At 34.2% G+C, this 13,830-nt stretch overlaps 1 protein-coding gene across 1 annotated transcript in view; it reads left to right on the top strand.

Annotated features, from left to right (window-relative positions):
- MALRD1 (MAM and LDL receptor class A domain containing 1) overlaps nucleotides 1-13,830 on the top strand; it is a 224,265-nt gene that overhangs the window by 88,897 nt on the left and 121,538 nt on the right. Inside the window, exons 23-26 of the mRNA XM_008492748.2 lie at nucleotides 2,750-2,860; nucleotides 3,730-3,943; nucleotides 8,465-8,712; nucleotides 12,039-12,342. Coding sequence (XP_008490970.2) covers nucleotides 2,750-2,860; nucleotides 3,730-3,943; nucleotides 8,465-8,712; nucleotides 12,039-12,342 — 877 coding nt within the window. The remainder of the gene's footprint in view (nucleotides 1-2,749; nucleotides 2,861-3,729; nucleotides 3,944-8,464; nucleotides 8,713-12,038; nucleotides 12,343-13,830) is intronic.

Here is a 13,830-nt window from a genome sequence, read left to right as displayed (position 1 = left end):
GTCTGCTAATAAATTAAAATGAACGACTGCTAACATGTAATGATCTGAAGAAAGCATTAACTTGAGTAAGCTGGGAAAAATGTTGCTTTCTACAACAATAAAAAATTATGACCTTTTTTAGACATACCATCATTGGAACTTCCATACAAGAAAAAGCCTTGTACTACTCAACACCCTTTGACACTGAAAAGCGTTAGTAGATATCTGGACATCCAGGTCTGTTACTGAATGTGGGAGCATGGAGGAAAAAAAAAAAAGTGTATTAAAATTTGCTACAAAATTTTATAGAAACAACTTATTCCTCAGAAGGTGTTAACATACATCTTCAGAGCTGAATTATGTTAAGTTAAGCTACATAGAACTATTTCTAAGATATAACACTAACAATGTTGCTAAAATAAAATAAATTCTATAAAGGAAACGTAATTCATTCACCTGCTTATAGATCAAATGAGTCACTGTAAAGTGAATGAATAGAAAAGTAACATTGTTCTCAACAATATTTTTGACTCATATATAAGTGTAATGGGATTTCCTATGAAATGTTACACAATAGCTACAGCATCAGAAATCAATCAAAAAAATTCTGTATCAAATTGTGTGTGACCAGTGTGTGAAAATTTAGATTTACAAATAAATTGACACTATCTTGGTTACTCTGAGTAACAAAAGACAATTGTAATAAGAAGCTGGTAGAATTCAGCTATTTTGAAGATTAAACTAAAGTGTAACTGAAATCTAAGATATGGTGTCCTTTGCCCCATCTATATGGCTAGTTAGATGTTCAGGGGAGGGGGCAAGTTTTGTGTATTATGGTTTTCTTAAGCATTTTTTTAATTACAGTGAATCTCTTTCAAGTAAGTAAAGATCTTTCCAGGCTGCTTGTCAAGTAGTTGAATTTCAATTCTTCAGAATAAGTGAGAAATCAGAACATAAACATGGTTTGTCTTCTGTTTTGAAACTTGGGACAATTTGCTTTGACATTTCTTTGCATTTACTCCTGAGCCAAGGTTTTCATTAGAGTGCAGAAAACAGTATTAGATGGAATTAAATCCACATAATGTTTTATACAAATCAATAGGATATTCTGCAGAGCCATGCCCACTATTACAAAAGGCAAATGTATACAGACTGTATTTTTTTCTGTTACAACACAGGAGACTACAATTTCTTTCTGCTCCTTAGCTGATTTCTGTCTTCCCCCAGTCATTAATTTTAAGATTTACTATAGGAAAAATGACAAACCATTTGCAATTAAAACATTATGAAGAATTACCTGGTTTTGGTTGCATAATTAAACAATTAATATAAAATTATTTAGGTAATATCTCCTTGTAATGAAAAAAACCAAACCTCTAGCATGATATGATAGAAAATACAATTTTTTTTTTATTTAGGAGTTGGATTGATAATCAAGAAAATTACTTGAAGTACGTGTAAAATCATGTGTATACATAGTCACGCACATCTATATTCATAGGAATATATAGTTTGTATGAGAACATAAGAAAAACCTTTTCTTATTCAGTACCCTTTATTCTCTCAAATAATATCTGTAATTCCTGTTTTTCTCCAATTTATGTTTTTCCCTTTGAAATTCATGCCTTTTATGTGCAGTTCTTTTCTATAAAGCCAGGCATTGCTTTGTTTTTCTATTCAATTTAATATATTACACCTGTTTCTTTTGTTCTTCTAGAATGAAAGCTCTTCATTGTGAGGATTTGCTATTTGCTTGGCAGAACTTACCCGTTAAACAGTATCATATATTCTCATGGGGCTGCATACATTTTCAAGAAAAACTCTTTTTTTCATTATGATGAAAAATGTCTGGACTGCCCTAAGTAAATTACACAGAGTAGTAATAAATCCTTGAAAGCCGAAATGGTTCAGGCAACTGCTGAACTCATATTTAGCTCTGTGAGTACTGGCTGGAGACATAGATGGACACACTTCATCAAATACCCATCTTGTTGTTATTGTTATCTCAGTTGAATTTGGATGCCCAAGAGGTTGGTGAAAAGCACATTTATGAGTCTGTGCTCATGCCAAAAATATCAGCTTTCCTCAGTTCAATGACTGTTCACAGACATAAGGGTATCTATAAGTCTTCCATTGTCCAAACAGATCAAATTTGGTCTTTAGGAGAAAAGGACAAGTTTATATTTAGATAAGGAAAAGTTAAAATATTTTTCAGTACTTCTTGTTTTAAATGCTGTTTCCATATTTTACAAATTGATCCCCACCCATTAATGAGCAATTTTTATTTGTGGATAGCCATTCCATATAAATCAATGGGATAAGTTTGTCCAGCTAAGGCTCTGGACTGACGAGGTTTATGAGATCAGAAAGTCGGAAAGCATTTTTCCTTAGAATAGTTGTTTACACTGGAAAATTGCTCTGCTTCAGACAGGACATTAGGAAAAGGATCTTCACTGAGAGGGTGATCAGGAACAGGAACAGGTCCCCCAGTGAAGTGGTTGAGGCATCAAGCCTGACAGTGTTCAAGGAGCATCTGCACAATGCTCTTAGTCATATGGTTTAGTTTTAGGTAGTTTTGTGAAGAGTTGTACCTGATGATCCTTATGGGTCCCTTCGAATTTCAGAAATCTGTTTTTATGATTATATTATATTTAATGGTGGTATGGAGATAAGTTGTACAAGATACTCTTGTGCTCTTGGGTACAATTAAGGAATCTAAAGTGAGCTGGTGGCAAATTTTTTTTGTGTCTTGGAATTATTCCCTTTTTAGGTGCTTTGCAAAACTGATAACAGGACTTCTAAACTGTGGACTCAAAGTGGCAGCCAAGGTCCGCAGTGGAACAGAGCAGAAGTGTTCTTAGGGATTCGTTCAAATTTTCAGGTATGGATTCCTATTTTATGTGCTCTCTAAACATCTGGTTTTAAGTACTTTTATACTATGCATTCTTCACCTCCTCATTTCCCTTTTCCTCCATATACATACTGTACCTCCCCTTCTGAATAGCAAAAGTAATCTTTTTTCTGATTGGTTATCTGAGGTGGACACAATTTTTTTGAAATTTCTCGCTTCCCTTCAATCTCAGTTCCTTCTATCCTTGAATCCAATTGATGTTATTAAACTATTCTACATCTTTCTTCTTAGTGTGTAGTAGTATAACATCTGGTTTATGATAAAATAGTTTTGAGCATGATGTCCACTTTGAAATACAAGCTGATTCCTAAGCCTATTATATACTTAATCATGGCTATGCCATGCTTAGTTGTACCCTTATTAAAAAAAAAAAAAAAAGAGAGGCAGGAATGCATTTTAAAATATGCTACGTTCCCTGGTACTTGTGTCTTGGATAGATTTTAATGAAACTATAGCATTGGTTTTACATTTGTGGGAATAACTGATGAATTACCAAAATTAGACTTTTTCATCCTTTACAGAAGTAGGTGGAACCATTTCTATTAATTAAGGAGAAGTGGGGACAAGTATCTGTTCATGTTCCTCATTTCTTTTCCCAGTTTTTTGGCACTTGGATAATTTTAGAAGGTAACTACAGTGAAAGATCTGCACAAGCAGTAGTACAAACTTTCCTAGGACTTTGCTATGACAGCGAGACTGCTACAGTCAGTGAGAACCAATAATGTCATATTCCAAAATTTTCAAGGACTGTCATAGTCTCTGTTCTATTCATGTTTCATACATAAGATTTTGTATACCTTAACAGTGTCTTGCTGTAATATCTCTGTAATTTTTTTTAGATTGTTTTCAGAGCAAAACGTGGTGTCAGTTACATGGGAGATGTGGCAGTGGATGATATTACCTTTGAAGACTGTTCCCCTCTGCTCATCCCAGGCAGACCTTGCACATCAGAGGAATTCACATGTGCCAACAAGCACTGCATCCCAAAGGACAATCTGTGTGATTTTGTAAATGACTGTGCAGATAACTCAGATGAGAGCCCCACTATCTGCAGTAAGTATTGTAGGTTTTTAAATATAATAACTGTGCCTACTGTGAATTGTAATACTTGAATACTTTTTGTTGCTCATCAGCTGAGAAAGCAAACAAAAAGGTCATAATTTAATTCTCTTCTTTGCCTTTTAAGGATTTTAAATTACTACTATTTAATTTTAAATCCCGTGGTAGAAAATAAAAGGAAATGTTAGTTAATTTCCTAAAATAACGCTAAGAGCAGCTATCTTTAAAAACAGAATGAAATTCTGCTTTCCATATGAAAAGAATGTATTAAGGCTGAGAAAAATACTTCAAGCGTAATACCTTTGGGATATGAGGGACCTACTTCCTTTGGTATTTCAAGGATTGTCTGGTCTTTTAGCAAATAATTTTAATCTGAGAACTGTATATTGATGGTCTTACAAGCAATATCAAGAAACAGCATCTGAAGTATCAGACTCAAAGAATAATGTTTCAAATCAAGTGGTGTCTCCTTTGGAGAAGTGGATCACAATACGTAGCACTAACACTTCTTTTGTCTAGTACAGTCTTGGGAAATGCTTACACAATCAAATATACAGCGTTTGGTACAGTACCATTTTTATTAGATTATCAGATTCTCGGTGATTATGATTCAGTGAAGGAAAGGTATGTTGATATCCTATGAAGCTAAGTTACACAACCAAAGAACTATGTTGTGCAAAATATTTTCACACTAATTTTCTTCTTTAAACTTCTCACTGATTTCCAAACCAAGAATAACATGTTGCTAAGCTGTACGAGGAGCAGTTCAGATTTTCCACAAGAAATGAGGAGTAAATCAAGTTGGAATTAGCCTACTGAAAAAGGTTCTCATATTTTGCCTTTCATTTTCTGAAACATTTAAAAGCTGTTCATCTGTGACTTTGAGTTTTCTGAATTGTCTGTATATCCTATGAAACACCATCAGCCAAAGAATGAAGCATTAGGGGCAAGATGTTTCAAACATGCTGGTGGGATTTAGTTTTGCAATGCCCTGAAGTGTTTCATTCTGATTCGCCAGTGGAAAAGAGAAGAATTAAAACAGTCGCAACTAATAAAGTGCTTTCCTGTGAAGTGCTTTTTTACTTATTATTTTTAAGTTAAAAAAGAAGTTAAAAATCCTTTTTTAAAAAATTAAGAGCTTTCCTGACTGCATTTTAACAGGGTGCTTTACAGTGAAGTATTATGGATGCTTAAGCTCACAGGGGTCATCACTGGGGTGAAACTTCAGTATCAACATGGATTTCGACTCAGATAAAAAGCAATCCCACTTCATAATGTATAATTGTTCTATAAAGCGCTCCGTGACCAATTATGACTTTCTTTGTTAGGTCTGGATTTTTTTTTACTTATGAAAACATGAAAACTGTGCCACTTGAAGATGTCTCCATAGTAACTTTTAGCAGTAGGCCTTCCTGGCTCACTACCTCTAGCCATAGCTGTTCTTTGTTACATGCACAGTCATCATCAGATATTAGTCAATGAAAACTTTCAACACCACACTGAAAGAAAATAATGCCTAATCTCTGTAGTATTCCTGAGATGCCAGAATGGTGACAGGACTATATCAGAGGATGACACTCACCAAGTCTACTTAGCAATGTCTAGGCAAAACCAGTGTTGCTTAGATAGAAGCTATGCCTCATAAAACTGTTAAATCACTATTTAGAGATCTGTGAAGTAAAGATCTTTCTCTGGGTAAACTTTTCCCCTCTTCTTCTCTGGGCACGTGCATTTCTTCAGTCTTCAGCCAAGTCGACAACATGTTCTGTTTCTTATCTCAAGGTTGCTCTAGTTATCAGTTTAGCACGTATATTTTCCTTATAAGATGATGACTATCTAAGCAATTTCTTAACTTCTATTAAAAAAGTTTACCCAGAGAAAGACCTTGTCTTCATTTTTACTTTATCCCCATGACCACCACCAAGAGACACTACGCAAGCGTAGGAGGGAGGAGATTATGAAAATTACCTATTGGGACTAATTTGAATACAAAGAAGGAGTAGGTGATGCATATGTATAGGCATATTATGAGATCTAATGAAGATGTAAAACTTCATTGTATATTACAAAAGCCTCATTGTGAGGTTGGTGCACACAGATTTTGGAGGAATTATCCCCTCGTGCTCCCAGAGTTGAATAAACATACCCCTCTCTACAACTTTCCAGGTTGTAGTGCTGTTTTCTGCAAGTCAATTACAATTTGGTTTGCATTGCAGAGTGCACTCAAGCATATGAGCTGGACTCCTTTCATTGGAAAATAAATTGAAAGATGAAATCCAGGGCATCAATTGTATTGTAACCACTAGTGATCATGCAGCCATCAGTATCAGTCTCTACCACCTCAACTCTTTCCTCTGCCACCCCACAAAATACCATCAGATCTTTAGCAGCGGGACTTTTAGCGCAGGGATCTGTTCCTACAGCTCTCTACTTCTTGCTCATCTAGGCATAGCTACTGGGAGTGATATGACTTAAAATAGTTTAAATATTGCTCTGTTTGATTACTTGGTTTATTACAAAGATTCATTAGATTTTTTTGTGATCAAAATAATACGATTCATATGCCTACTCATAAGTGGTTTTCTTAAATTGTTATGCTCTGATCCAGCAGACTAAATCAGCAACCCTGTGCCACTTTTCCACAGACAAAAGGATTGGCTTTGTTTTTGTACTTCACTACTAAGAGTTCACAATTTTTATAGAAGTGTCTAGTACCAGAGATTTGATATGCAAGTGCACAGTCATCTGCTTTAACTTGAGCAGGCAAAGTTCTCTTTTTCATCAGTGGAGAAGTTGAAGTTCATGTAATTTAAAATTGGTTGTTTGAATTAGATTAGATAAATCATTTTATAGATATGACTGTTTTTCTTAGTTGACTAGAGAGATCCTGCAAGGACATCTAAATTTAGATTAGGTAAGGTGCAATATATCCAGCATTAACACAAATATTCTGTGCTCATGCCTTCTTTAAATCTTTCCTTTAAAAAAGTGGCCCATTGCCTGCATGAATTATATGGAATTGAGATGGAATTTGTAAGCAATTGAAGGGAATATTTAACTAAGATAATGAAATGTGAAGTTAACTGCAAGTTCATTCAGCAAACTGTAAGCAATGGCAAATTTAATGAGTAGCTACATTTAGTTGAGGCAAACTACAATTTTTTGCACTTAGAACTTCAGATTTTAAGTTGTTTCGATTATTTTTTCAGATGGCGTCATATTTGTACACCAAGGTGAAAGATAGTACTAAAGAGTCCATGTTTTAAGAACAAAATTTCTAGTTTCTTTTTCACCTGTATGGCCTGCACAAAGAAACATATGATGAAGAAATCTTTCCTTTCATTACAGTCTGAAATTTCATAGATAGCTGGCTGAACTGCTTTGGTCCACATGTAGACTCTGGATTTTAGCTCCTTGGGCTCATTACTGAGGCTTCCAAGCAGCTGCAAACTAAACAAAGCTACTTTTAAGTGGCTGAACTTTATCAGATCCTAGAAGAGGCTCAGATTCTGTTCACGTTTTATGAGATGGCTTTTGTAATTTCTAATATTGTCAGACCAAACAGTCCGTAGTTTCCTAATTTACCTTCAAAGCACTTTCCTCACTAGCATTAATAATAAGAATATTCAGGATGCGGTTGAAAGCCTCTTGAAGGTTCTGCTGAAATTCCAGATTATTTCAGTAAGTTTGGTCTTACTTTGTAATCATCATAAAGATGTTATAGACGCATAAAGGAGAAAAATAAGTGCAGCCTAAACTTCTTGAGTGCCGCAATTGTCCTATCTTTAATTTACATGGACAACTGACTTACCATGCTGGGTGTTTTGAAGTTCAAGATTGGAAAAGAGCATGGATGTTTTATCATATAAAAATAAACATAAATTATGACAGCTCTCTCTATGCATTAAATACAATTTCAATGAGAAATGCAGACAATCATCTATGTTTGTGTATTGGCTAAAAAAATACATATGTGAATTTTTCTGAAAAACTGCCAAACTAAACTATAGGTGTCAATCAGCTCAAAGTTAACACATCTGCATCTATCTTTTCCCTGCATGTGTCTGTATGGACTCTGTCTTTATGGTGTTCAATACATTAATTTGCATTGGTTTCTGTTCCTTAAATATTAGCATTTGTTATTGTTTTCACCCTGACCTTAACATGTTCCTCCAAAGAGACTAGGTTTCTGCAGGTGTCTTGGATGTCCTGTGGAGCACACCAGTTGACCTTCATCAAGAAGACCCTAAAGAGCTCTTCAACTTGACCAACTAGGTTGCTGTATTTGGTTACTTTTATACAAAGAAGTCAGTTGACTGTAATGAGAGCACAGACACCTGCCTCATAGATTTGCAGTTTTATAAAAGGTTCTTTTTAATAAGATACATAAATATTTTTTTTCTATTGATGCATTTTTTTTAGTTTTATGGATGTGAGTACTTGGTTATAGAATAAGTACCTAATTAACCACTTGGAAAAAAAAATCTCTTTTGTTTATGTGCAAATGTCTTTTAGGTACATCTATTGGGCATTGCAATTTTGAATTTGATCTTTGTGGGTGGAAGCAAGATGAAAATGATGATTTTGACTGGAACCTCAGAACTAGCACTACTGCAAAAATGGGCACTGGACCATCTACTGATCACACATTACAAGAGCCATCTGGCCACTACATTTTCATAAAGAGTTCATTTCTTCACCTGTCTGGACAGAAAGCTAGGATTTCTAGTCCTGTCCTAAGCAGAAGGAATAAAGACTGCAAGGTATGTGGAGGTGTGGTACTAACAGGAATGCAGAAATTGATTTCTGGATTGCACCAAGATAATATTCCCTAAATGAATAAATATGATCACTTAAATATTTCTTGAGGAAAAAATAATCATATTGGAGAAGAACCAGGGCCTGATTCTATTTCTCTGAAATCATAACAAATATATCATGTTGCAGGAGAAGAATGATTTGTCTAAGTATGTACTCTGGGAGATTCAGATGAAGTTGACAGTGAGCAGAGTGTCTGATTTAGAATGTTTTATGTGACACTGGCCCTAAGTAGCATAAGACTATGTAATGGTTGGTGACTTTATAGAGAAAATGTTTATAAAGTAACAATGTGCTTTCAAAGAGTACAACTGCAAAGGAAGGATTTATAACAGAAGATTTTGTCACAGATTCTCCTCTAGAGAATGGAGATAAATAAACTTTTATTTTCCAAAGTAAAATAAACATAAATACATAAAATAAGCATAAAACAAAAATAAACATTTTATTTTCCAAAACATTACAGTACAGTGAGTTACACTTGATCATTTCTCTGCAAACCCAAATTTAAATATTTTCTGGTTTTGATATAGCTTTTGACAGTCTTTGATAAAATGTTAACTTTTAGTTTCATAAGAATTCTTTCAGAACGTACCTATCAGAACCTGCTAGAGATGCTAGAAACAAGATGCTTACATTGTGAATTTTCTAGAAAGCTGAATTATGTATTGCTTTGAAATGGTGTTTTTACAAATTCATAAAGTCTTTGTGTCGAGGCAAAAATGAGTGGTATCTCAGTTTCTAACATCAGTGTCAAATATAAAATGGAAATTTAAACATTAATATTTTCTAATCACTGATAAAATAGTTCTAATTATCAATAAAATTAGAAATAATTTTTAAAAAGTCATTAGAAATATAGCTAAGTGTATTCATATATTTATATGTATGTATGTATATTTATATGAGGAGGAATACTGTCCATAAATGGAGCTGCTTTGATAGGGCAAGCAATACTTTATGCCTTTGGAAAACTAGCAAAGAATATTTATAAAGACTAGAAAAATAGGAACATAGGAATGGTTTAACAATTAACAGTATCAAACATTCAGTAACAAATCTAGCCATTATAATATATCTTCAAAAGTTAAGCCATCATCTCATATGATCCAAGTGAATTTTCTATTTTGCCAAAAATATATATGTATTTTGAAAAAAATCTGTTCGCACAAGCTTGGAGAGGTTTGCATGAAAACATCTTGTATGTTCGTTTGAAAACGTCTCTTTCGCAACTTTATCTAGTTCTATGCTTTAAAAATAACTTTTCTCCTTTTAAGTTTTACCTTTGATACGTAAAACGTACATGCTAAGAAATGAATAACAGCACTATAGTTGTTATAATTCTTTTACTTTTCAAAAAAAAGCTCTCATAAATTTCTCAGGATAGACCTGAAAAGATTAAATAGCCAACAGATGAATGACAACATCCAGAGGACCTTTTTAAACAAGACTAGCAAGTTTGCCTATGTTCTGATTCACAGCAAATGAAGCATGGAAATGAGTATTTCTCATGCACTGTAATTCAAACCTGGTGATGTTGGGCCCCAGTCCTGAAAGGATTTGGATACATGCTTAAACTAAATTTGCCCATAGCTGTTATCAAGATGACATTACTGCTACACAATGCATCTAGAAATTATGTAATAGAACAGAAGAACTGTATGTTGATTCCAATATAGAAAACTATTCTGTGTAGTTAAGATAAGGGCATTGCAGATAAATGTGAAGATGGAAAAGTAACATTGAAGGTCACGTGAGGGGGGCAGATATGAATTCAATCACCATAAAAGAAAGGCAAATGTACAAAATGCAGTCTGGTAGTTTTGAAAAGAACTGTAGTCAATCAAGAGCAGTGGGGTGGGTAGGCAGCTCTGTGAAAGTATCTGCTACAATTTCATGACAATCAGAAAATCAGTCAAATTTCATCACTAGTAAAGAGATACAGATTAATCCTAAAAGTGTGAAAATCATGTTATAGTTTAAAGATATACACGAGACACTGACCGTGGCTGAAGATGGAAATGAATAGACAAACCTCATTTAAAGACAAATTTAAGAGAAACTGTAATTGCAGGATGGGAAATGAGCAGGTGAATAGAAATATTTCCATGCAAGAAAACTGACTTATAAACTATACTCGACATTGCACATGAGACATTCTGAAAGTGAGGATATAAAAACTTTGAAAATCACTATACCACATAGCCCTTAGTGGATTTACTGATCTGTAATTAGAGAAAATCAGTTCAATAGAAATGAGTTTTGTTTTTTTAATAGTATGTTTATGCCATGCAATAGACAGGAGAAGCCTCTGAAGTCTTTTAGCAGCAGGTGAAACCAGGGAACATAACTTTACATTTATATGGGTATCACAATATTTTCTATTAATTTTCATATCTATAATAAATAGGAGACTTCATTCTTTAGGGGACTGTGCTATGCATTAGGGAGAAGTCTGAACTATTCTTACGATCTCACTTGTTATAGCGTGAACTGCTTTCTTTTGGGGCCCTACATAATTATTGGAAATCTGTTCTTTTTCAGAAACAAGATGTTGAACTAGATGAAGTATGAATTTGATCAAATAAAAGTATTGCTTTGTTGCTCTTGAAATTAACTGAGAGAGCAGTTAACGATAACAACTCTTCGATTATGATTTTTAAGATGCTCTCTGTGTAGTTGATCTAACTTTTGTACTCCACGATTTGTTTTCCCCATTTTTGCAAAAAAATCAAAGCAAAACAAAAAATAAAACAAAACCAGAAATCACTATTTTCTAATCCAAGGAGCTCTTATGTTTAATTTTAGCTATTCTTCTGATTTCTCCAGTCCGTATAGTTCTGGTCCCATATTAGACTAGACTATTTTCTGATTACACACTCTGTAATCTAGCACAAACACATTTAGAACCAGAGAAGTGTGCAGTAACTGAAGTTACTTCGCATACTCTAAATGGCACTGCTCTATTCCTCCTTTTTCTTATTAAATATCTTTATTCTTTTACATTTACATGCAAGAGCTACTAAAAAGATCAGCTGTTGCAGTATTATAATTCTGGCTTACAAGTTTGGTTTATGGAATCATTAAAAAATGTTCACTAGTAAGTCTTTTTGTGGTTTCTTCTAATTTTTATTTATTTATTTAAGTCAGTAAAATTAAGGGCTGTTCTGATTGCCACTAATTGTGGCATTTAATTGTTAGGGTAGATACAATGGCAGAATGTGTCTGAAGCAACATATTGTATAGTTGATGCTACTGTTCTTATTTACAGATAATTTTCTACTATCACATATATGGAGCTCACATTGGATCATTGATTATCTATCAGAGGACTACAGTGAAACAGGAACAAATTCTTCTTAATCTTACTGGAAACCAGGGCAATTTCTGGCAGCGCAAGGCACTGACTGTGGCTGGAGACGGAGATATAGATGAAGATTTCCAAATTGTCTTTGAAGGGGTAGCTGGAAATGGTCCTAAAGATGGCATAGCACTTGATGACTTGACATTTTCCAGGGAGTGCGTACCGTCCCAGGAGTTTTTACCAGAAGAACCCACTACACTGCCTCCAATAGGTATGTTCCTGTTAGGGACAAACAGTCTATGTGTGTAAGACTGGAAAGAATGAATAGCAGCATTGTTTTCATTTCAATGTCTGTCCTTCAAAAGAGAAATAGAATACATAGCTTTCTAAAGTCATATTGAAGCTGACACTCTTTTAAGTAGCTCTTTGAAATCCTTTATAGGTTTATTGTTTGAGTACTGAGTCAACTTGCCAATCTGCAAGATTTATTGTCCAACTGTGTGTACTTAGACAATAACCTGCTTAATTCAGTGAGGTTTGTTTACCAATAATTGTAAAATATTTTACTGTAAAATAAAGACCTAAGATTGAGATAGAGCCAATATGAATAGATTGCAATAATGCTGGCAGGCCTTACTGGTGTTTGGTCAGTGAGAAATCATACCCATACTGCTTAAGCACCTTATCCATTCTCTTTCTGTCTGGTATGGTGCCAGCATTGGTTTAATTATTTGCACCATCCCCCACTTACTGCACAAGAGAAATAAGACTCAGAAAAACTTTATCAAAAATAAAATTCTGCTGCGGATGAATTCCAAGGTAAGAGCTGCTCCTGAAATCACTGATGTTGATTACTAATACTTGTTTGGACACAAATGATAAAGGAGCAACTATGTCAGAACAGGACAAATTTCTCTGCTCCTTCCAGATTTATTGCTGCAGCTACTGAAATATAGCCCCTCAAAGTGGAATTTAGGAGATTAATTTTTTCCCTGGGCCTACTACAGTTTTCCAGCATGGCCATGGCAAGTCATTTTAACTCACTTCCCTGTATTTCTGATCAATAAACAGAGTTAATTTTTCACAGTGTCAAGGACTACAAGGAGAATCATTAATTTATGTGAGTTGATTTGCTTTGTTACTACTGCTAATGAGGAGCCTTCCCTTAAGGATATCATTAAGTATTTCTTAGGCACTGGGAGTTAACACTGGTGAGACTATATCAAACCTAAGAAATTAAATTTTATTTTGTGCACAAAAAAGAAGCAGGAAAGATAGGGGCAGTGTTTTCCAGATAAATGTCTGATTAGTTACCAGTACCTAATATTGGCTTCCTACTTCTATCAAAACAATCATAGAAATTTATTGCAAATGAGATTGATATTTTAAAGTTCAACTTTATATCATTATTACCCCGAGAGGAACACTAGCTGAGATTTCTGATTCTTCATTTTTTATGTTTTCAGATTCTCTTCTCTGAATGGTAGATGTGAGTCCCTATGGTAATGTTAGAAACTTAAAAAGCTTTGGTTTTGATAGTAAAGAATACTCAGAAACATTTATATGATGTATATAGTAAAAGAGCTACTAAAATCTCTGGAAAAAGAGACTGATTTCTTGGTTTAAATCATCTGAAATATACTTTGTGAATTTTGCAGATTCACAACACTTTGAGGTGGTGGTGTAAATTCATTCCTATAGTGAACAGTCTTTTCTATATCAAGTTTTAATTTGTGCTGGGTAAGAGTTTATAAACAAC

This window comes from Calypte anna, chromosome 2 (assembly GCF_003957555.1).
Source record: "Calypte anna isolate BGI_N300 chromosome 2, bCalAnn1_v1.p, whole genome shotgun sequence".
Classification (NCBI taxonomy): domain Eukaryota; kingdom Metazoa; phylum Chordata; class Aves; order Apodiformes; family Trochilidae; genus Calypte; species Calypte anna.
The sequence above is the reverse complement of the archived record's forward strand: the minus strand, read 5'-3'. Positions and strand labels throughout refer to the sequence as shown.